This window comes from Myodes glareolus, chromosome 19 (assembly GCF_982192425.1).
Source record: "Myodes glareolus chromosome 19, mMyoGla1.1, whole genome shotgun sequence".
Taxonomy (NCBI): Eukaryota; Metazoa; Chordata; class Mammalia; order Rodentia; family Cricetidae; genus Myodes; species Myodes glareolus.
In genome coordinates, this window is record NC_142044.1 from 21,402,435 (window position 1) to 21,427,141 (window position 24,707).

At 46.7% G+C, this 24,707-nt stretch overlaps 1 protein-coding gene and 1 long non-coding RNA gene across 2 annotated transcripts in view; one reads left to right on the forward strand and one right to left on the reverse strand.

Annotated features, from left to right (window-relative positions):
• The window catches only part of Fbxo32 (F-box protein 32), a 40,698-nt gene extending 18,211 nt beyond the window's left edge, over nt 1–22,487 (reverse strand). The window contains exons 1-4 of the mRNA XM_048457200.3: nt 22,353–22,487; nt 15,813–15,925; nt 14,862–14,911; nt 13,878–13,970 (exon numbers count right to left, since the gene is read on the reverse strand). Coding sequence (XP_048313157.2) covers nt 13,878–13,970; nt 14,862–14,911; nt 15,813–15,925; nt 22,353–22,468 — 372 coding nt within the window. The 5' untranslated portion in view covers nt 22,469–22,487. The remainder of the gene's footprint in view (nt 1–13,877; nt 13,971–14,861; nt 14,912–15,812; nt 15,926–22,352) is intronic.
• LOC146891097 (uncharacterized) lies at nt 21,298–23,672 on the forward strand. Its single transcript, XR_014998043.2, has 2 exons — nt 21,298–21,532; nt 22,394–23,672. It is a non-coding gene; the product is annotated as an uncharacterized LOC146891097 (long non-coding RNA).
• Nucleotides 23,673–24,707: the final 1,035 nt, after the last annotated feature.

Consider the following 24,707-nt stretch of genomic DNA (forward strand, 5'->3'; position numbering starts at 1 on the left):
CCAGGGCCGGTGAAATGGCTTAGCAGGTGAAGATACTTGCTGTCAAGCCTGATGATCTGAACTTGATCCCCAAAGGCACATACGACAGAAGTAAAGAACTGTTAGTTGTTCTCTGACCACCACACATGTGCCCACACACAGGCACGCACACACACAATAAATAAATGGAACAAAAATTTTGACGAAGACTCTAAACTCTATGAGCGAATCTCACAGCCTGCAGGAGGACTCAGCTGTATTTTCACCACAAAGGAAAGTGGGAGCACGCACTGTCTGTCTCAAAGAAACACCACACCAAAAGGTTGTTGTAAAGGCCAAGCAACTAATTTCTTCAGAAGACAAATCAAATCCTCAAGAAAAATGACACAGACTCAGGCTCAGTACACTGGACTCAGAAAACCAAGACCCCAGTAAGACAAGAGACATGAGGGAGGTAACAGAGGTGGCTATGACCATAACACATCATTTACATGTACAACAATATCATAATTAAATTTATTATTATGTGTAATTAATATATTCTAATTTAATATATTCTAATTCTAAAAGGAAAGAGAAAAGAGAAAACTAAAACCCCCCTTCCGTCTCATTTTTTGAACTCTGCCCCTAGAAAACATTCTCAATGGAACCCTGGCTTTCCCATCAGAAAATTAACCAGGCTCTCCTTTGAGCTGGGACAAAATTTTCAGGTTTTTTTTTTGTTTGTTTGTTTTTGCGACAGGACCTCACACAGTCCAGGCTGGCCTCAGACTTACTACAAAGCTAAGGATGTGCTTGAACTTCCGATCCTCTGTTCTCTATCTCTTTAGAACTGGGATTGCTGGTGCATCCTGCCATGCTTGGTTTACGAGCTGCTGGAAATTAAATTCTAGCCTTTGTGCATGCCCAAACAAATATCCTACCAACCGAGAGAGTCTTGGCCCCAGGAAGCTTTCCAAGAGCATTTCATCGGACCAGGCCCCTGCCTGATTTAATCAATGGATATGACACAGTATGGGATGCTGGAATCAAGGCAAAAGGAAGAAAACAGAGTAAACCCTCAAATACTTCACTGCCAAAACAAAACAATATGGGAACACAAGAAAATAAAAGCAGGATTGCAGAGGAGGACAAACTTTGGACCTATATCTTAGGTGGGTCAGGGCACCTCCGTGTCCCAGGCACTTACTGAAACATTTTGTCTCCTTTGGACCCTTGTCAAACCACATATAGACCTAGTTCCTTCAACATAATTTTACTTTAAATTGGAAAAAAGAGTTTTAAACCTCAAAAGTCTTCCTGCTGGGTTTGGTATCTTTGACGTGTGCAGGGGGTGGCATGGCCTCTTGACTCAGTAGAGGAGGAGGAGGAGGAGGAGGAGGAAGAGGAAGAGGAGGAAGAGGAAGAGGAAGAAGAGGAAGAGGAGGAGGAGGAGGAGGAGGTGACGCTGATGTGTTGTGCTTAGTGCTAGAGACCTACACTCAGATGCCAGGGGCTGACAAGAGTGACACAGACTGTCAAGGCATCAGAACACACCACACCCGGGTGGACGTTCTGTCCATCCCTAGTGACCACAGCTCTCCGTGCCTGTCTGGTTTAGTTCAGCCACCAATCGGCACGTGACGGCGAAAAGGGGAACACAAACCTTTCATTTTCTCCCTGGGCAACAGCAGGCTGTAGAAAGCCAGGCTGAGGTTTATTAATACCCGGAGCGTCACATGACTAGCATAAAGCAAGACGAAAGGAAACAAAAGCCTGGAGCCTGGAGCCTGTTCCTGTGGGGCAGGCGGCTGAGCCCTGTGACTCATCTGGGGGTAGGAGGTGAGGCAGGGGGCAGCCTGCGATCAGGCAGAAACACATCCGTAACAGGTGCCATGTGACCCCCAGCTCACCAGGGTGCCATGTGACCCCCAGCTCACCAGGGTGTCATTATTAACCTCACTAAAAGGGCACCGGTCACAAAGAGACATAAATAAATAAATAAAAAAAAACCCCCAAACAACCCTCCTCTGCAGCAGGCCCTGACTGTGCATCTAGGGAACCTCTGCAGAGTGTGCATTGAGGGGAAGCAAAAAGCTTTGGGCTGGCTGGTAGTATCTTCCTTAACTGGGAGGGGGAGGGACAGAGCAGCAAATTCTGTCAACAGACAGCAGGGTGACATGTCAACTCTTCTCTCACCCTAACTGCAGGGAAAGTCCCTGCTGTGACTGCTAGGGCAGCTGTGGAGCCCTGGAACAGGAGAGCCGGATTCTCGATCCGGCTGACCTTTATAACTGTCATTCATTTAGCAAGAATCTCTGTGTCCGCTCTGTCCTAGCCCTGAGACAGATGACAGGGAATGATGACAAACACGTGACCCCCGGACGCACGGAGTTTATCGTCTAGTCATGAACACCAACAAAAGACGACCTACGGGATTGTTAGGAGAATCAAATGAGACAAAAACAAAAACTTACTGTGAGTACCAACCATAAAGCGTTACTGCCACTACGAAAGCTCTTTTCCCCAATTCCAGTCTTAAGGAGTAGGCAAACTTTTGTAAAGGACCAAACTTTTTTTACTTTTGGTATTTTTAGACAAGAGTTTTTCTGTGTCACAGCCCTGGCAGGCCTTGAACTTATGGAAATCTACCTGCTTCTGCCTCCTGAATGCTGGAATTAAAGTCGTGCACCACCACGCCTGGCCCCCGAATAGTGATTGAAACAGTAGGTGTTTTAAGGGTGGTGGGTCATTCAGTTTTTATACTACAAATGCCCTGCAATTGTAACACAAGTAACCATAGGCATTATGTAAATCAATGTGTACCATGTGTATATCAATAAAACTTTATTTAGAGAAACCAGTGAAGATCTAGATGGAGTCCTGCAATTACTTCTGGTACACATCATAGAGATTCTAAGTGAAGGTCCCAGAGTCTAACTGTTTTGTATGCCAGAATCTACTTTAGAATTGTTGTGAAGAACAAATAGTTCATTAAGCACTCACAATATGCCAGGAGTATATATTTAGTAGCTTCTTATTATTACTATTATTATCATTATTATTATTGGATTTTTTAAAGAGAAGGTTTCACTGTATAGCCTTGACTGTCCTGGAACTTGCTCTGTAGACCAGGCTGACCTCGAACTCACAGAGATTCGCCTGCCTCTGCCTCCCGAGTGCTGGGATTAAAGGCTTGTGCCATCACCACATGACTACTTAGTAGCTTATTGTCATCAGCTTTTCATCATAAAACAGAAAAGACAGCTAGATAAAATTATTGCCAGGATTATTGCCAGGAAAAAATAGTGAACTAGCACGGTGAAAGCACAGCTTGTTTAAAGACTCTGTGTCAATTGTACATGTGATCAACTAAAAGCTTTCTGATTTCAGTACTCCTCTGCCATCTTTCCCTGTGGTGCTCTTCACAGCTCTCTGCTGACACAGTTCATGACTTGCAGAGGTGCTGCCACCACGAAGTCATACTTTGCTAACAACGACGGATATTTATGGTGTGCAGAGATGGTGCCACACAGCTCACCTGCGTGGTCTTGGTTTTCACGACAAAGAGGTTAAGCTCCCCATGTGACAAAGAAAGACGCTAAGGCTCAGGGCTGTCAAGTAGCAGTAGTAAATTAGGGAGTCAATACTTAAGTCCAGATACGTTTAACAGAAAATATGTGTTTTTGTAGCATTCAGGACCCCACTGCGAAGGATAACCAATAATTTGGTATTGGTATGTAGAGCCAGATTTTATCTATTTATTTATTTATTTGGTAGCTTTGGAGCCTTTCCTAAAACTCGCTTTGTAGACCAGGCTGGCCTCGAACTCACAGAGATCTGCCTGCCTCTGCCTCCTGAGTGCTGGGATTAAAAGCATGCGCCACCACTGGCCACCCTCAAATTTGATTCTAACAATTGTAGCAATATCATGACTTGTCATTGTCTGGGGAAAGAATCCAGAAACTTTCTATCAACAGTGTGCTATGACTGGCGGTCAGCTTCCATGCTGAAGTGAAATAATGACCCCCAAATGTTCTAACACAGCTAGAAAGAGGCCGTGGCTTAGGGTCACCTTCTTACATCCATACAACTTTACTGCCAAGAACCAGTAGACAGTGTCATGTGGCACCAACAATGAGGGAAGAATCTATCGTTTTTTGCTGTTAAGAAAGCTGTTTGCCCCAGAGAGTAGGTTTGTATCCTGAAGTTTGTTTACCAGATGACGGAGCCAATTGGCTTGTTTGCCCTTAGCCACAAGAGAAGGGGGAGAGTAGAGGAAAATGTCTTGTTGGGAAGGAGCTGTTTTCTGCTGGCAAATTTGAGTTCAGGTGCCAGCAATTTGTGGCTGCGTTGAAAGAGAGGCAGGAGGAGGAGAAGGGGAACAGGGCATCAAGCTGTGGGCTGCTCCTGAATGCCACGATGTCACTGTGAGTGGAGGTGGGCAGTGTGGGGATGGGCCACTGTGTGAGGACTCGCCGTGCAGGCAAAGAGTGAAGCTTTGCTACTGGAGGAGGGGGTGGCCACAAACCAAACCACATCCTGCCATTCAGCCTCAACCCATGCTAGGTTTGGAGACGATGAGTTGGAGAAAAATCGATGTGGCAAGCAAAGCTCCGTAGCAAATCTCAGAGTGGGTATCAACCACAGCCTGACGTGACGTTTGGAGAACCGCTGGGCGAAAGCAATTTCCCTCCCGTCATCCTTACTCGAAGACAGGTCTCCTCTGCAATTCATCTAGCCTAGCACTTCTACGTAAATTTATTAGCATCAATGTATATGTTATGTGTGGGTGTACCGCTGCGTGTGAATGGATGAATGGACATCAAAGAACACTGCAAGTGGATATTAAAGAAAAACTTGGAGTTGGTTTGATTCTCCACTTTCACCTTTATGTGAACTGAAATTCAGGTCATCATCAGGCTTGGTGGCAAGTGCCTTTACCAGCTGAACTATCTTGCTAGCCCAGAACTAATAAAATATATATATATTTATAGCCATTTCCCCACTCAAAATCCTCAGATGACTTCTCTCTGCATTTAGGAAAACCTACAAGCTCCTTTTCACAACTGACAAGATCTTCCTGGGTCTACTCCCTGTCTGTCCCCAGCCTCCTTTTGCATAGTGGCCCCAAACTCGTTCTGTCCCTGTGATATGTCCAACTGCATTCGCTGTACAGGTTAAGTTCATCCATTTGTGGGGCTCCTGCCACGTTTTTACATGCGTGGCTCCATCTCAACCCTCAGGCCTTACTTCAGACCTTGCTTGGGTGATCACGCCTGACGTCTTACACAAAGACCAACCTCCTCCGCCATCTTGCTTTCCTGACTCCTCACTCTTCCTTTATGCACAGTTTCACTGGCCTTCACACACTCTCTGCCTGACCAATGAGAAGGTCTGCCTCCAAGCCCTAGAGGGACCCTGGTTTGCTACCTTGCCCCTGCTTAGTACATGCCAGTTGCCCCCCCACATATTGGGTTTTTCTACATTCGTCTTTGAAAATCAAAGAATATTACTTCTGGAAGTGATCTGGAAACAGGTGACCCAAATGCCGTGGTGTTTGGGTTAAGACACTTCACGAGAGCCAAATGACATGATTCTAGATTGCCTGAATGTCCAGGTTGGGGTTTATATGGTGTCCGAGTGGGGCCCCCGGAGTGTTACAAGGGGCTTGGGAGGAAGTTACCTACCAGGAAAAGCATCTCAAACCCTCCCTTAAGGGCAGGCAGCCTGGCCTCTATAAGGATGCGGATAGTCAAGTCTTCAGGAGAATTGCTAAAAATAGCAGCTTCCCCTTCCTGTCAGTTTCAAGGTCAACAAATAGAGGCTGACCATGCATATTCTATCTCATGAGGGATATTGTTAGTACTATATATGAACATATTTGTGTCTTGGCTGTGTGTGGTGGTGCATGCCTTAATCCCAGCACCTGGGAGTAGAAACAGTTGGATCTCCGTGAGTTCAAGGCCAGCCTGGCCAACGCAGAGACCTTGTCTCCAACAAACAAGCAAGCAAACAAACTGTATTAGAAAGGATAGATTTGTGTCCAGATTCTTCCATCTCTTAGGAAGAGGCCTTCCATAACTTGCTTGGAAAATCTGCTGGCGTGATCAAAAACAGAGAAGAGTTCCAGCCTCAAGCAGCCTAGGCTATGCCTCACGTGCTCAGGACCCGAGCCTGGTGTCCACTGTAATCAGCTTTCAGTGACATTAGGCAGCAACGCAGCCTGCACCGAGTGCTGTGTACCTTCCAGGATTCTTATTTACTCAGTGGATAATACAGATCACAAAGCTGGAAAGTTCTGTCCTGACTTTGAGCTTGAACACTGGCAGGTTGTGAGGAGGAAAAATTTCATGCCCATTAATCATCTCTGGGCATGTCAAGATTGGGTAAATATTATTTCCCAGTGAAACAGCCCTTGAACTAAGAGAGTTAAAATAACGAGGCGGGCCAAGTTTACATGAATTAATTGTATCCTCAGCCAAGAGAAACTTGTCTCTCCATCTTTCGTCTATCCTAGTTACTCGGCAACTTACAAAGGGTCCCTGACTGCTGCTGTATGGGTCTGAGCAGCCATGGCTTCCTCAGTGACATTGTTTAAACTGAGAGCCCCAGCTCTTCCAGAGTGGCCTTGTCTACCCCAGAATGACCCACCTCTCCCTATGGTTCTATGGGGCTGACGGTGGCACCATCCTCCATCTTGATCCACCATCATCCCCTTCACTTCTGTCCCTTATCATCTCTGGGTTTCCACACACACAATTTGTTCCCACAAGCCTTCTTCTACCTGCTTCTTCATCTGGCCAAATCCTGGCCAACCAGGAAGGAAGCATCTCAGGTTCTACTTTTCAAGAAGGCATATCCAATGCTCCTAGACAGTACCAAACTCAACCGATTGCTTACATAGCTATGCTTTGATTTTGTCAGGGCCAAATGTACCCAGCAGCAGAGGGTAGGTTCCCCACAATTCTCAACCGGCTAAGGCACATTGGTATATGGGTTCAATTCATGACTCCAAAAGTACTTACTTGAAGCCATTTGCTACGTACAGGATATAGCAAGAGGTTGATGTGAACTCTTTCCTCCTTGACATTGGAGACCTTTTACGGAATCGGGAGGCCTTTGAGCTCTACATCACAGTGTAGTATCAGTACCTTCATGAGCATCCTTCTTGGACGGGCACTAAATTCATACTTAAAATTCAGTTCATCTGTTCACTGTATAGCACATTCCGACTCAGCCTCAAATCCAAGGTGGATTTCAGTAAAAAATATATTTCTAAGGTCTATGTTAGCATGCATCTAGATTCTGAGTCCTCATACAAAAAAAGCATATTTTTGACTCAGGAATTGCTAGAGCGGCACAAGAAAAGTCATTTAGAAAAAAATGGAAATATAGCAATTCAAATAATTTCTGAGAGTCATTTCAAGATAGGGCCATGCCACTGCTGTTGCTGGTCTCCTTTCCTCCATTTCGGACACCACTAGTTTCCAGCCCCTGACGGCTGAGGCCACCCTCCATCTCAGGAAGGCCACCAAGTGTGTGAGGCACCAAATTAATCCAAGGTTACTGTGGCTGAGGAACCTGCAATGAGGAGCCAGGCAATTATGCATATCACAACCCACTGGGGCTTGGCATCGGCATGCCCTAATTTCAGTACTGGGTTTAAATTTGACTCATTGGGTCATACTCGGTCTTTTGTTTGCCAAACCACCCATCAACTTAAACTAAAACATGTTTTTGGAAATGCTTTTTAGGGGTTGTAGGAATGCAGCAACTTGTAGAAGTATTCAAATAGACTTAGGGTAGCGGTGTGGTCAAAAATAAGAATGTGCCTTGAGGTTGTGATGTTCTTTGCTGCAGAGGGACACAAGAGAGTGGGGCTATAGGCTTTCTTTGTCCTTCCCGCCTCACTGGTCCACAGGGGCCAGTTTAACCCAATCAGGAAGTAGGTATTCAAGTCCCGCATGGACTTCCTGGGTTGATAATTGCAGCCCTAGTTGCCAGGTGGCTGGTCCCATAGAAGAACTCAGAACGATGGTCAAAGTTATCCTGGCATCATGGTCTTTTCCCGTGACCTTGTGTCTATGTGCATGCAAATAGTTATGTGATATAAAAAAGAAGGCAGAGGGCAGCATGATGGTGCAACAGGTAAAGATGCTCGCTGCACACAAGCCTCATGACCTGAGTTCAGTCTCTGGAACCCACCATGGATGCCCAAAAGTTGTCCTGTGACCTCCATGCATGTATTGCAGCAGGTATAGGCTTGCACTCACCTGCACACACCACACATCTCTCTCTCTCTCTCTCTCTCTCTCTCTCTCTCACACACACACACACACACACACAACACCACACCACACCATAAAAGAAAGGAGACCCCATTCTGCATGTCTCCATTTGAGCCTATGGTGGAGGGCACCGACTACAGAACCATAGGACAGAGGACCAGGTTTAGATCTCCTCTTCTGGGCTAGGCAACCTTGAACAAAGCACTCGATTCCCTGACCTTTGCTTTCTCATCTTCAAAATGAGTTCACTACATCTGCCCACTGAACAGCCTGACAATTTTCAAAGAAGAAAAGGCAGACAGGGTTTGGATCAGTGAACCGCAAAGAGATGACCGGTAACTGATTTAATGTCTAAAGCTGCCACACATTATGACTTATTAAAATAATGCCTTCCAGCATTCTCTATTCCTTGCATTTTTTCTTCCCCCTGGATCCCTTCTGTCTATCGGATGACGTCACATGAAGAAGCCTCCCTCACACTTTAAGACTCTTCTTGAGTCTGCTTTCTTGTTTAGGCATAGCTAACCGAACCATCATCACCAACGCTCATCCATGTCTTTGGCACGAATAATAATGAATATCTCATTTGCTGTTAACTACATGAGAGAGAGTGGGGGGTGTCTATGACCATCACTGCCATTTTACAGGGGGAATGACAGACGTTTGCCCAAGATCATCTGAAAACTGTGCATGGCAACAGCTTCACCTGGTCCTGTATGCTGAGGCACACTCAGGTGCTCCATCCAGACTGAACAGTCTAGTCAATGATCTCGGATAGACACGAGCCCTGCCTGCCTTCTCTAGTCTCATTGAGTTTTACTGCGCCTCAAGACCTGCTCAAAGCCCCGCTTTCTCCTTCCTGGTAGTCTTTACTGGATCAGCTGCTCACACGATCCCACTCCTGAGACGTAAGCTACCTCCTCTATGCTATCTATCTACTCTTCATAGGTCATCTCCTCTACAGGCTAGCACCTCATCAGACACGCTGAAATGCTGGATGATGGTGATATGGCTCAGGGGACCGCAGCACATATTTCCCAAATCACCAACATATTTCACAAATCACAAATCAGATGGGACAGTAGAGGTCAGGAAAAAAAAAATTAAAGGATAGTGAATGTTTCAGGCTTGCGGGCTACAAGAACTGTCACTCAACTGTGAATCCAATTTCTACTTAGCACAGAAAGAGCCAAAGACAGTATGGAACAAATGGGCACAGCTGCCTCCAGTAAAACTGCATGGACACTGATATTTGGGGTGTGCATAATTTTAAGGTCTTATTAATTATTATAGTTCTTTCTTCCTTTGTTCTTTTTGCTTTTTCAAAACAGGGTTTCTTAGTACCTATGGAGCCTGTCCTGGAACTTGTTCTGCAGACCAGGTTGGCCTTGAACTCACAGAGATTCACCTGTCTCTGCTTCCCGAGTGCTGGGATTAAATGTGTGTGCCACCACTGCCCGGCATTATTATATTTCTTTAATTTATAAAATATTTGAAAAATATACAAACCATTCTTGGCTTGTGGTGCATACAAACACAGCGGGAGACCAGACTGGCCCAAGGAGCTTGCCCTGTTCCTACTGTTGCCCTCAGATGATGTCATGTCTATTTACTGTTTATCACTCTTATGTATTTACTTCACATCAATAGGAATACACACATTATACACATATGAGTGTACAGAAAAACTTTTTTTCAGTGCTGGGGCTAGAACCCAGGGTATTACATACACTAGGCAAGTGCCCTACCATGGAGCCATAGCTGCAGCCTTAGACTATGTTTTATTGATGCTACAAAGTTTTAACTTAATTCTGTTTTATCCCAATAATGTAGATTCCCCCCCCCCCCCGCTTGGAGACAGTTCTGTTTTTATCATATATAATCTTGCTTTGCTTTAAAAGCATTTATTTATTTAAGTTTTTCATGATAGGTTTCTCTGTAGCTTTTGGAGCCTGTCCTAGAACCAGCTCTTGTAGACCAGACTGGCCTCAAACTCACAGAGATCCGCCTGCCTCTGCCTCCCAAATGCTGGGATTATAGGCGTGCACCACCACCGCCCGGCTTTATTTTTTCTTTTGTGTGTATGCAATGTGTGTGTACCTGCAAATGTATAGAGGGTACAGGACAACTTTTCTCTCTTCCATCTGCCTTTGAGGCAGGGTCTCTCTCATCTCTTTTAAAATTTTTTTTTAAAAAAAACATCTATAGTGGTGTGTGTGGTGTGTGAGCATGTGTGTGTGAACCGACATGGTTCATGCTTACCATGCTGTACTTACAGAGATCAAAGAACAATCACAGAGTCAGTCTCTCCTTCCATCATGTGGGTTCAGGGAACTGAATTCCCCTTACCAGGTTTCTGTAGCAAGTGACTTTACCTGGTGAGTAGCCTCCCATCCCTAATAACACAGTCATCTTAAGTGACTCACTGAGGAAAGGGGTTGCTAGGCAACTGTTGGTGTTTACTAACATCAAGCCTAGCTGCAGAGGAAGGAGCTTTTAAAATGTTCAGTCATTCTCAGCACCTCAGAAGTCCTACTGCAAATAGGCAAATCTTTAACTGTTCTCATCTGCAAAACCAGACTCCCCATCTTAACCACTCAGGAGAGATGGCTGCACATATGTAGATTGCAGAGACTCACAGGCGACATTTCCATATCCTTTACCTTTATCTTCACACTGCATTTCTCCATTCTCACAGAGATACCCTGATTCAGGGATAGCCCTCGCAGCTCCACAGTTTAGAGGATCAAAGCAATGGATTTACGGAAGGTACCAGAGCTAATAAATAGGGCTTAGATCTTGAGCCCCATCATGCATTACAGGTGGCCCACAGTCCACACACTCCAGAAGTCATAGCCAGAATTTGATGCTGTGCATCTTGTTTAAAAGTTCATTATGCAGAATCAAAGTACACATATTTTTAAAAAATGTTTTTTGAGGCTTTTATTATTTCTTTCTCCTGTCAGAGGCACCATATTTTTAAAAGTGGCTCTTGGGCTGACAAGATGGCTTAGTGGTTAAACGTTCTTAACTGAGCCCTATGACTTCATTTTCTTCCCTGGGACCCGCAGTGGAAAGGGAAAACCAGCTCTTGAAAGCTGTCCTCTGACCTCCACATACATACACTAAATAAATAAACACAGGAAAAGGGTATTGTTGTTGTTGCTTAAAGTTCATTCTGTAAAATACAACATTTGGGCTCTAAATGAAATAAATTCCTGAATTAGTCTGTAGACTCTAAAACTCACTGGGATTTCCCTAGCAGATATTTTTAAAATGCCAATACCTACACACAACCTGCAATTAATAACTCAGAAGCTCTTGGGGCAGGTGACCTATACCTACTGGCTTCTTAAGTGACTATACGCAACCAATGCTGAGATTTGCTGCATTCTCTGGCCTTGGTGTCCAGGCAGGAAGCTGCTATTCCTAGCTACCAATCTCCAACTCTCTTTCATGGGGACTCAACAGTAGTCTTGATAAGCAGGCACCCATTATTTAATCAATATTAATGTAATAATATTAATCATAATTGATGCCATATAATCAACCAATTTAATATAATTAATCAATTTTAGTAATCAATATGAGCAATTAATATTAATTAATATTAGTGGCTGAGTCTGTATAGCTGGCTCTCATCTGCAGAATTCACCCATGTGCAAAAATATCACCATGTTTCCACACCTTCCCTTTGAAACCATGGACACCCCTTTTATGGAAGAGGACACTAAGTGGAGCTTGACTTTCAGGACATTTACATTAAGCCTTTGCTTACAAAGAACCCAGGGAAGCAAACACAAGCATGAGCTGTTAAGACATCCAGTTCTCAAATCTGCACTAAGTTCCTTCCACAGCCCTGTGCCCTCAGATAAATCAGTCACCTGGGCATACCGTTTGTTTACATGGAAATAATCCAAGCGCCTGCATTTCATAGGAACACTGAAAAGATTAAAGGTTAAAAGAAAATGTATGCAGCTGTGTTATAATCTGGGCCCTCTGCTTTATTTCTTTTGAAAAGAAAAGTAGGGGGAAGGAACGCCGTTTAAAACCAGATCATTTTGATGATCGATTTGTAACACGTAATCAGATCTGAGTGTCTCCTCTAACACAGATGATGGAAACTATTCATATTCTTAGCCACAGAAGTTTCCAGATCTCCCTGGGACTAATTCCAACCAGCCAGACTAGTCTGTAGGCATTGTGAGGACTAGGTGACCTCTCTAAACCAGCAGAGTCATGCAGAATGACAGGAACATTTTACCCAAGAAGGGCTCTTATTTTTATCCCTCTTGGCCTGAAGAAGGGCTCAGCCAGAGAGAGAACAGAACTGCTCATGCGTCATGGGCTCGGCTCAGGCCTTCCAACCTGCTTGAAGGCCTGGGCTTTTGCCAAGTCATTCTGCACAGCAGTCTGTATCTCCCCAGATGACAGGTGAATGAACCAGGCCTCAAGGGGGCTTGCATGTCATCACCCTGGCTGAGCTTCTGCGGTCATCTGACCGTGTGATGGGGCACTGAGAAGCTGGACAACCCAGAAAAAGAAAACAAACGCTTAACCAAGTAACACCCACAGGTGGAAATTCCCTCCAACTTCACAGCCCCAAACCTAAACAGCTGCTTCTTACTGGGGCAAACCATCAACAAAAAATGTACAAGGAAGTGTGTGAGTGCACGTGTGCATGTGTGCGTGCGTGTGTAAAACAATCACTCAAACAGACTCAACACCTTCCAAGTCATGTTAGCCTCACTAGTGCTACTTCCTTCATTATTAATACTTTGCTAATATTATTTGTTTTTTCAAAATAGGGTTTAAAATAGAAATCAACAGACCCCAAGGGCACAGTGTCAGACTTAGGTAGATGGAGACTCAGTATGGGATGGGAGGCCTGGGAAGGCCGCACTGAGGGGCTCTGAGCCCAACCATTGTATATACCCAGTAAAGCAGGCCTTGATGTGTCCCTGAGTCAGCTGAAGCAGGAGCGTGAGAACAATCAGGTTTCCACACAAGCCTAATTTGGGGCTTATTTCCTGAGAATCCCTCCTTTACTGCTGTTGCTGCCTGCTCCACGTTTCCATTGAGACAGGGAGGAGGTATGGGAGGACCAGGAGTGAATTTTCACTTGGGGTGACGGACTGACTTACAGATTCACTGAGGGATTATGGCACTGCATGTCGGGGGAGGGGTCCATCTCAGAGATAACACCACAGTTGTTACCATCGAGACCCTCAAGTACTGGGGATTGGGGAAGCCATATTGCAAAGAGTTGTTTTCTGCTTGCCCTGAACCCTCAGGGTCATGAAAATCTCTCTCTCTCTCTCTCTCTTTCTCCCTCTCCCTGCTTTTCTCCCTCCCTTCTTCCCTCCCTCCACCCCCTCTCCCTTGAAACTAGGACAACATGAATGTTTTTGTGGGGTTTTGGTTTTGGTCTTTTGAGACAGGGTTTGTCTGTGTATCACTGGCTGTCTTGACTGGCTCTGTAGACCAGGCTGACCTTGAACTCAGAGATCTACCTGCCTCTGCCTCCTGAGTGTGGGATTAAAAGCATAGGTCACTACCACCCAGCCCAGTCTGAATGTTAATGATTCAAATCAAGAGTCTGGATTATCTGGGGCTTTCGAGACTTACCCTTACTACGTAGTTGAATCTTCTGGAATCCAGGATGGCGGTTGAGAAGTCCAGTCTGTTGAAAGCCTCCCCGAGAGTGCAATACCCATGGCGCTGCATGTGAGTGAGACAGAGGCACACGTTACTCCTGCCACACACAGGTTATGCTCCAGCGCCCTCCGCAGGGACTCTGCTGAACCATCTGGGCCCATCTTAGAGGACTGGGTTTTGCCTTCCCTTCTGCATCCAAATTCCAGGAGACACAGTTGGAGGGTGCAGCCCACATCTTCTTCAGCTGGAGACTAACCTGTGGACTATCTCTTTTCCAGGCTAGTACCACCCTAGCTCTCTACAGACGCTAGTCTGGGAGGGCTAACGTACAGTGCATCACAGGGAACAGAGGATATGCCATTTGGGAGTATGACAGTATCTCTCACACAAAGAAGCGATCGGGTCTCCCTGCCCCCATGGTGACATCACCCTGCACCCACTGGTGTGCTTTGCTTTGTAAGGAAGAAATCAAGTTCTGAACGCTTAGTGTTTATACACAGAGAACCGGGAATACAGAGTTCTGGCATATCATCTCACTCTGTCCTAAGTTCCTGGGTGATTTGGGTTTGTCCCTGATCCACCCTCTCTGGGGCTGATGCCATAAGAGAAACGGGGTGTTTTCCAAGGTCCCTGAAAGAAACAGGAATGCTGCCACTCTATCAATACTGCCCCATGCTCCAGTGAGCAAACTGCCTGTTTTCTCCAGTACCACAGAAGGCAGCTAGAACAAGGACCTGAACCTGCCTACAGCACAAAGAGCAGGCTCTGAAAACACCTGTCGGATTTAGTGGTTAGGCATCTCAAAGGTCTGAAGAACGCCCTTCCCCCACCCTGAGAAAGCTGATCCCTTCCCACCTCCTGTTAGACATAAAGGACTGGTTTTGGTCCAATGGCTCTCTTGGGAGGGTACGGCATTACTAACCATGGCGTCTTAGTAAGCGGATGGGTACTCACCTCTTTAGTACTTCCTTTGTGAACATAGATCCATTTTTCTTGATGGAAATCTACAGAGGCCAAAAACGAAACAGAAACGTATCTGAACAATCTGTAGCAGGCCTAAGATTTTAAATATGACTCATTTTTTTTATTTATCCCAAAGTTTAAAATGTTTTGACAAAAAAGACTTCAACAGTCTAGGAGGATGAAAATGTTCAATTTTAATAGAGCCTTGTATCCTCTGCCAACACGTAAGTATCTAGACCATGTGACTTCAGATTTATGCAAGAGGGGCATATCCATTTTCCTCTTTTGTCCTTTTATTTATTTCATCTTGAGACAGAGTCTACGCATCCTACATTGGCCTCCAACTCTTCTACCTCTGGAGACCCACGATGCGCAGTTCACTGGCTACTGAGGATGAATCCAGGCCTTTGTGCAGTGAGGCAAGCACTGAGCTATATCCTTAGCCTTACAATTCTATTTTCAAAGCCTCAAAACCCGGTTGAAAATCAAAGCGCTGCTGGAATGGATTCAGCTGTAGCCCTGTCCTGCAGCTATCTTACCAATGTCAAAGGCAAGTGACAAGCAGGGATGCGCTCAACTGGCAAGGGCTTTTGAACAGTAAAGAATATGCTAATTTCGCTCGTGAGATGCACAGTTGAGTTTGTGGAAGCAAAGATCCCAGAAACCTCAACTAGTGACAGAACCATTCATAAGATTCTTCCAATAGCCTTTTCTTTTCTTTGGGCACAGGGTCTCAAGGCTTTGGATTTGTTATGTAGCAAGGATGGTGGCCTCAAACTTCTGATCCTGCTGCTGGGCTGACCTTCACCCAGGGTCACTATGCCTAATTATGCAGCGCCAACGGATTGAACCCAGGACTCTGTGCATCCCAGGCAGGCACTCTGCCAACTGAGCTATGTCCCCAGACACCCTTTCTTCTTATATGCAAAACAAATGGCTTACACTGAGTTTTGGTTTTGCTGTTCAGTATGTCCTTCTTTCTCTTCTTGGCTGCAACATCATAGTTCAGGCTGTTGAAAAGATTCTCCTTATTGTACACATCCTTGCTGCAGTAACTGGAAGGGAGGAGAAAAGGGATGCAAAAGTCATACTTCCACAGATAACTCAGTGGATTATAAAACACACCAACACGTGCTTTCCAGACAAAACAAAACAATAAAATCATCTTTAAAAAAAAAAAAAAAAGAGTCCATACAGCAATGGTTCTCAACCTTTCTAATTCCGGGACCTTTTAATACAGTTTCGCATGCTGTGGAGAACCCCCACCCATAAAATGATCTTGTTGCTACTTCATAACTGTAATTTTACTACTGTTATGAGTTGTAAGGTAAATATCTGACATGCGACCCCGTGAAAGGGTCCTTTGGCCCCCAAAGGGGTTGTGACCCACAGGTTGAGAACCACCGCCACACAGGCACACGCACAGACTTCTTTTAGTAAAAATATCATCATCTCCATGCGGAAGGCAGGGATGGGGGCTTGTGTTTCTTTTGAATCCCCTAACAGGGCCTTCCATTATAATTTGATACAGAACACTATACTCTTTAAGAGTGAGCGATGCAGTCTGTTACAGTATCACTTTCAACAAAAGTGCTGAACAGGGGAGGGAGATGGCTGGTGTCATTGTGTTGTACAATGCCTGCCTTTGCAAGAGGCAGAGCATCGATTCCAAGCTGCCGTGGCTCCTTCCTTCCCTTTCCACCATCCTCCCTCCTTCCTATTGTCTCCAATCCTCAATCCCTTCTCTCTTTTTGAGACAGGGTCTCACTATGTAGACCAGGCTGGCCTCAAACTCTTAGAGTTCCACCTGCCTCTGTCTCCCCAGTGCTGGCATTAAAGCTGTGGGCCACCATGCCTGATATCTTTTTTGGTTTTGTTTTTCAAGGCCGGGTTTCTCTGTGAAACAGTCCTGGCTGTCCTGAAACTCACCCTGTAGACCAGGCTGGCTTTGAATTCAGAGTGAGATCCTCTTGCCTCTGCCTCCCAAGAGCTAGGCCTTTCTCTTCTTCTTAAGACAAGATTTTACCGTGTCGCTCAGGCTGGCCTTGAATGACTATATAGTACAGGCTGGTTTTGAACACACTGTTCCTCTGTCTCAGTCTCCTGAGCACTGAGTGTACAGAACGCTGGGACTGCAGGCATGTGCTATCACATCCTGCCCTTCTCTTTATAAACAGTTTTATTGGGCTATAAATCACATATTATGCACGTCATCCATTTTAACGTATAACCAAGCTGCTTTAGCTAGCGTGTTCCTGTGCTGTCTTTAAAACATGATCACTATTACAAAACTCTGAGCTTCAAACTCCCCTTCCAGCAGGTATTTTGCATACAACGCTCATTGTTTAGGTTTCTAGGCCTCAGACTGAATGGTTAAAGTATCCTAACAGAAACTAGGAAAAATGCATAATTCATAACTTAGAGGGTTTGAAAAGACACCAAACACACTTATCCAATTCATAGGTCACTAAAGGGTGGGTAGATCCAACTTTGGCTAGCTGCCTATTTTCTTCAGCAGGCTGAGGTATCAGGGGAGTAAGGGTGACTGTCTCACAATTTAAAGAAAATCCCTGAATACTTTCTGCAAGAATGATGGGGAAGAAATACTAAAATTAAACAAGAAAATGGGTTCCCTGCCTCTTTTCTGTTTTTGTTTTTTGAGACAGGTTTTCTCTGTGTAGCCCCCCTTGTCTTGGAACTCACTCTGCAGTCCATGCTGACCTTGAACTCAGATATCCACCTGCCTCTGCCTTCTGAGTGCTGAGATTAAAGGCGTGCGCTGCCACTACCAAGCCCCCTGCTTCTTTCAACCCCCAAGAGGCAGGCAGGATTTATAACAGCAACCCGTACAAATCAGGGGCGAATGTCCACTAAGATAGGAAGAGTCCCTTAATTGCAGAATTTAGAATGTGATTTGATTTAAATCTCTTTTGGGGGATGAATAGAAGCATATATGTTCTCCTCTATTTCTGGCTTTGTGTAAATGAGAGAAGGGACAAGAAGGCCACAAACTGTCCGGTATTCTTTCAGTGCAAATACTGTCTCAGTAAGTAGAACGTGTCTTAGTAGATTACTAAAATGCTGACACCACCCGCTAGGTACTCTGTGCTGCTTTCAGAACTTGCAGTGAAAATCCTGACAGGCCACCAGTCAACCATTTATTGAGTTCCCTGATGTCTTTCGCCTTCTCTTTTTCATTCAGGGAAACAGGATATTTTTAGGCCTCAGAATGTGTGTTGCAGAGATGCCTCTCTCAGAGCCACTTGTCCGAGTGAGCCAAGGGTGAATGTTTTGGGTCAGGCTTTGTACAGCTCCAGAGTGTGTGTTTGTCTTGTCTGCATGGCTTTGGGGGTACAGGGGACAGAGTCACTGATGAGGTGATGTTCTGCTTCCAGTCAGCAGAAAGAAAGGAACGGAACAAAGACCAGAACTCTGAGACTCAGAGGCTAACCTAAAGAATGTCAATCAAAGCCGAGGGAGAGGAAAGGATGGAGAATCACTTGAGTGATCTGTGATGTCCCAAAGCTTCAGAAAACAAAGCTAGAACATTCTGTGGGCAAAAATACCACGGGAAGGCTTAGTTTTAAAGAAATACACACAGAGCCCCACAGCCCTACAAACTACAGTAAAAACTCCATACCTAGGGAACAACAAACAAAGCTATCTTCTTGTAAGTCATACATATAGGGGCTGCAGCAGCTTTTACGGATAGCGACCATGCTCTATAATGTTTAACCACCGGCCACACCTCATCTTACGCTTTTCTAATGGACAGGGTTCGAGGGAATTCAGCACTTGTTTTGTTCACAGATGCTACAATGAGCTACTTTAAGCCGGAGTGACTCATTTCCAAAGCCAAATCGAGAAGAATTTCACACCATTGATGATGCTCTCTCGATGCAGAGTGTAGAAGAGTTTTACCCACAGGGAAACCCTATACATCTCATCTCATTTTGTATTAGGTTTGAATGCTGGAGGCTGGGCTTGGAAGCAAGGCTGTGAATTCATTTGTGTTGTCTGCTTATGTTTTCTCTTAAGCAATAATCTATTCAGTGGCTATTTTGAGACTTCAGTTATGTCTATTTCCAGGAAATGCAAAAATCAATGGAAAATTACAACTCAAATGTTTAACAACAAAAATGACCACCGTTTGCAAATTACAGCACATATAAAAATATATTTAAAATAAGTAAAACTACCTCAAGGAGCCTGCCTTTCTCACCAAATGCAACAATAGTCAGTGAGTTGTTACTTTGTAACTACTTCTTACTAACCTTGCTGTTTATAGGCCTAGGGCAAGAATAAGGAAAAAGTCCTCCTCCACCCAGCACCCACATTACCAACAAACACATAGAAACTACTATAAAGTAAGTGCAGAAAAGGTGGAAAGATTCCAAAATATTACCATTTTGGCAGCAGATAAAGGTGGGGATAGGAAATACGATCTTTATTTATTTCATCTGTAACTAAGATAAACATTTAATAAAACCATGTCCTGACCCAAAGTAGTCCTATAGTCTTGCTTATGGCCAGTGAGGTTTCGATGTTTATTTGCACAAAGTCATATCTAGGTTGCCAAACTTCAAAGGACTACTTCCTGGATTGCTTTGGAGACACAGGCTAGCGCACGGAGCCTTTTACAATACTGCCTCGCACAGAGCAAGTACTCATAAAAATATCTCTACTATTATTTTTATTCAAGGCATAAAGACCAACTTCCTCCTTCCTGGGCCAGCCTTAGCAACCCACAGTTTGTATCACTGGAATGGGCTTTTAACTACAGAAGTCCAGGCTTGGAGAAGGGACTTGAGATTACTCATCCTGGGGCTGGGGTGCGGCAGGGGTGGCTGGGGAAGAGGCAGTGTGGGCCATCTCAGCCACCACTTCCTTGAAGCATTCTTGGATCACTCCAGCTCATACAATGTTCCTTCCTTGAAATTCTCATCTGCCTCACTTGCCATCCCTCCTTTAGCTTACCGGTCCAATGATTTAGGGGCCAGCTTTAAGCTCATCAAAAGTTGGGGATCTCAGGAGGCATCTGACTGCTTTGAGACTAACATTTGGCTGTTGGAGGACAGGGCCGTGGACCACAGGGACAATGGCTAGCAGAGTCTAGAACAGGTGTACTGCGTAGGCAAGTCAGGGTTCACACTAAACAATAACCCCCCCCCCCCCAAAGCATGCCTCTCTTCACTCCTGCTGGGTGACTCTCAGGATGGCCTATGGAATCAGAGAAGCGGCCTACCCCTTGGGTAGCTCAGCTTACAACTACTCACCTTCTCCTACAAAGGCCCCACCTTTTGTTTTCGGAGAACAAGAGAGGATATTCAAGCTCACCTGTGTAGCCAGGCACAGGGCCCAAACCTTACATCACAGCAAAGCCAAGCCGGGGGAAACAGTGGGATATTTGAGATCACAAAGCCAGACCTCAGAAAGGCCACTGCTTTTAAGAAGTTGGCAGACTCTTGAGCTAAGGAAGGAGGGGATTGTTTACGGTTGCTGAGGGAAAAAAATACCCGTCAACAGCCAGCTGCTCTTCTGAGGGGCGGATGACAAAATCGGTCCTCAAGTGTGACTCAGCAGAGGACTGCAGGTGGTCACTACGTTGGTCACTGCTGAGCCAATGATGACAGAGAGGGCGATAGCTTCAATTCACAGGTGTGATAGGCCAGAGAAGGGGGTCAGGAAGGGATACAGTGCCAGCCTCCTTCAAACTTCAGGGACAAGTTTAACTAATCTTCAGGTTTTCTGCAATAGGAAGAGTGGGGTATCTCTATTTCTGTAGTCTATCTCGTAGAGAGAGCAAGAACAGAGCGCGTATCCAGATGGACTGCGGTCTCTCCACTTTAGATCTGGACCTGCTGAACACAGTGGGCTGTTGTCCTGTTTTATTGGGGCAAGTCACTGTGATGAAGCTGGCTCAACCCCTGCAGCATCACGGCTGGGACGAAGCTGAGCTTTTTATACAGAAACCAAGGGCTGAGATATTAAATTCTGGCTCCTAAGGTGGATAGTTTCAAGGAGCAGAAAGCTTCTGGTTTACTCCCTGCTCTCTTAGTTGAGGAAGAAGTACTAGGTATAACTGTTAAATCATTCTCTGGAAAAACCGTAAGGTGACAACAGTTGGTAATTTATCCGATTTTTTGCGAATAAGATTTCTTTACAGTGTTCTAAATTCCCCTGGGGCTGCCTCAAAGGACCGAACACAAAGGCTAATTAATATATTGGGTTCTCCTGAAAGGCCCTGAGTTCAATGGTTCGTTTCACCTCATTAAGAGACAAAGGGAATTTAAGCATTACGAATCACAATCAAGCTGGAGACCGTGGAGGTCAAGTTGCCCATCCAACAACAGTTTCTTGATAATTGCCAAACCTCTATTCAAACAACCATCAAGCCTCACTCGGTGGGACCTGGCAAGCTCACAGAACTCTGTTAAGTCCGTTTAAGGATGTAGGGGTGTGTGTGGGTGTTAATCAAAGGCTAGTGGGAGGGGAAGGCACCCAAGAGTGACCTCAACTGCACCAGCCCCCTCTGGACACACTTTCAGCATGTTCCCCGGGTGTCTCAGGCGGTCAGCTGCTCAGGTTGGGGGTTGATTCTCAACCTGGTAATTTATGAGTGCGTTCCGACCTAAGATTTTCCACCAGGCGACAGAGCTCAGGTGAGACGCCAAGTCTGGGTGGTCTTTCTGCAGCAGGCAGGCACCGCTAGGGATGGGAGTGTGCTCGCTGTGCAGAGACTGACTGGGAAGGGCCACGGAGGAAGCAGGTGCAAGTGCCTGGTCCTTCCTGAAGCCGAGCGTTGTGCGTGGGTGCGTGCGTGTGTGTTTCATCCCTCCCTCCCCCCCACTTCAGCCCCTAAGCATTACCACCACCAGCCACTCCGCAAGTCTGCCCAAGAAGGCTGCTGTCCCAGGGCCCATCGGCTGCCCCTCCCAGTTACTCTTTTTTTTTTTTTTTCGGCCCACTCAGCAGTCGATTGTGTGTGGGAAGAGCCTTTGTGCACTCAGGGCAGGGCCCACGACTAGACCCACCATCCGGCGGCTCGTGACTACCGTGCTTGTTCTCCTTGGGTCCTGTCACAGGCAGGGAAAGGCACACAACCAACTCGTTAGTGCCCACTTAAAGCAGTAACTTCAATTTCAGGGTCTGAAGGCAGAGTCCCTGCGTTGTGCGCTTGGGTTCAAGAAGTGTTTAGGAACATGATCCCCAGTTGCCAGACTGAGGAATCCCGGGTTCTGTATGGAATCTTTTTCTCTGGGAGACACTGACCTTGGTCAGTAAGAGACACCAAATTAACCATCTCTGGTGTTCTGGCGATCTTTGCAGAAATCCGGGCATCTCACTCCTGCCTCCTCAACCGGAGGCCCCCTCTTTATCCTGGCCCAACCCTGCTTGCCTTCCTTCATCTGCTCCTGCGCTCCCACCCCCAGATCAGCTAAGGTCGGTTTTGTGGGGCTGGAAGTTGGAGAATGTCCTCACCTGCTGAGGTCGCTCACGAAGCTGCCGCTTTTTTCATCCAGGAAGCGCTTCCAGCCGTCGGCTGTCTTCACCCAGCTCTGGCCCGGGGACCGCCAGTCCTGCCCAAGGAACGGCATGGCACCAAGTGCGGACGCGACCGACGGGCAGGATGGATTGATAGCCGGGGACCGGCCTAGCTGGCCCTGGGGATGAGCCGCGCTGGAAAGATGCTGGGGGAACTCAGGCGGCGACTAGGACAAGTGTGGGGAACTGATGTGCAGGACTGTGGGTCTGGGGTGGGCGCGGGGGTCCCTGGACTCGCAGAGGGCGCAGGCGCTGGGAAGGGTCTCGTATCGCGTCGGACTCCGGGAATGCTGCGCCGCTGCCGGGGCGCAGTATTTATCCCGGGCCTCTGCCCCGGCTCTTTGTTGCCGGAAGAGCCGCCTGCTCTTAGCCCGGCCCCCCCACGGGTCCCGAGGCCACGTGGCTTTGTTTATGGGCTCGCCTTGTTTTCCGAGGCGCCCGCGGCTCTCGCTCGGCTCGCGGTTGCACAACCTTGAGCCCGTGGAAATTTGAAGCCGTGTGGTCAAGCCAGATGTCTCGCTGTCCCTCGGTCCCCTGGCACCTCTGTACCCCCTCCTTACCCCCCTTCCCAGCTGCTGCCACCGAGACTCCGGCCCTGTACTCGGCACTAAGTCCTCCCCACGGCTTTCGGACTAGCCAGATGCTGCTAGGAAGCCAGATCAGAGGTTTGGGAACCATCAATCTCTAGGTGTTTGGGAACGTCCGTAGGCAGATCAGCCTAGGAGAGGCCAGAATGTCAGGGGCAGGGTAGGGGCGCAGTCTTTGAACCTCTGACTGCCAGTACCAACTCCAGGCGCCAGGGTGTGCTAAGGGGAGGAGGGGACCCGGTGCGGCAGGAGTGGGGAGGGACAGCCCCCACCCCTTCCGCCTTAAAGCTGTCATCGATGCGTGTGCTGTCAGGCTCGACTCCCCGCCCCCATCCCCGCCCCCAGTGGCAAAAAATGGGGAAAAGAGGAGGAGGCCCTGCAGCGTCTGGACCCCAAGGCGTGGAAGTAAAGAGCTGAGACAGTCCTGGGTCCCACCCCGGGAACCCTGAGCAAACAACAAGCTGGCGACTGAGGCGCCTGGTCAGAACGACGCTGCCAGTGCCGTGGAGTCAGAAAAGGTCTCTGGCTATGCTCACTGTACCTGCTCTAGTGCCCCAGGGCTGCGCGTTTATCCCCGTGGAATCTTTAGAGCCCTCCTCTCTCACCCTTTCTGCAGTTCAGTTCTCGGTGTCTTTTGGCCTCTAGCAATAAAGTCCTACCCAGGGTCTTATGTCGACTTTCTTCTCAACTCAGGGTCATCTTCCCCTTTCTGCAGAATATAAACTCCCTTTTGTTCTAGAGACATCTCAGTCCAGTGTCTTGCTACCAGGCCCAGAATTGGCTGCTCATTACCATTCTCTCTCTCCTCCCCCACCCGTGTGTGTGTGTGTGTGTGTGTGTGTGTGTGTGTGTGTGTGTATGTGTGTGTGTGCGCGCGCGCGCGCGCGTATGTAGAGGCCAGAAGTTAGTATCAGGTATCTTCTATAACTTTGGGCCTTATTTATTTTTGAGACCTACTTGCTGAAGCTGGGGCTCATCTATTGGCTAGACTGGCTAGGATAAAGGAATAGTGCATTGTGGGGTTTTTTTTTTTAACATGGGTGCTGGGGATCTGAACTCAGGTCCTTATGACTGCTCACCAAGACCTTCTCACCGAGATGTCTCCCTACCAATCATCTCTGCAGCCTCTCCACGGCCCATTCTTGTGTGAACAAGTGCCTACTGCAGCAGGGTGGGGTGGCTTCCTATTTCCTTCACTGGCCTCGCTAGTTAGACCCCTAAAGTTCTATTCATCTGGTGCCTACGGTGGCACCAGGGAGGAGCAGTAAAAAACCCCTTGCTAGAGAATGAGCTTCCCGCACTCTTCTTCCACACCCCTGCCTCTGTAGCCATGGGCAGTGTCTCTTCCTCTGTGCACTGAAGCTGGGTAAAGCCGCCGAGGAACTGAGTGTGCCTAAGTGGGCCCTGTGTTGCAAGGGGGAAGGAGATGTTTTTAATAAAGTCTGTCTTCAAGTAGCCAGGATTTTCTGATTTTGGTTTCCCACCATAAATAATTTATTAGTGCGGCAATAGTAAAAGTGACTTGTAAAAGCCTCGCAGAAGATCCAAACAAATGTTCAACAGTGATGGGGCTAAGAGATGAGGTCTGGGTTTTCTTGGAGGGGAGCTGATACGGGTATGGAAACACCAGGGCTGTGATGTTAAAGATGCAGGGGGCGACTTCCAGGAGGAAGCCGCAGAGGTCTGGAAGGCCAAGGATTTGAAT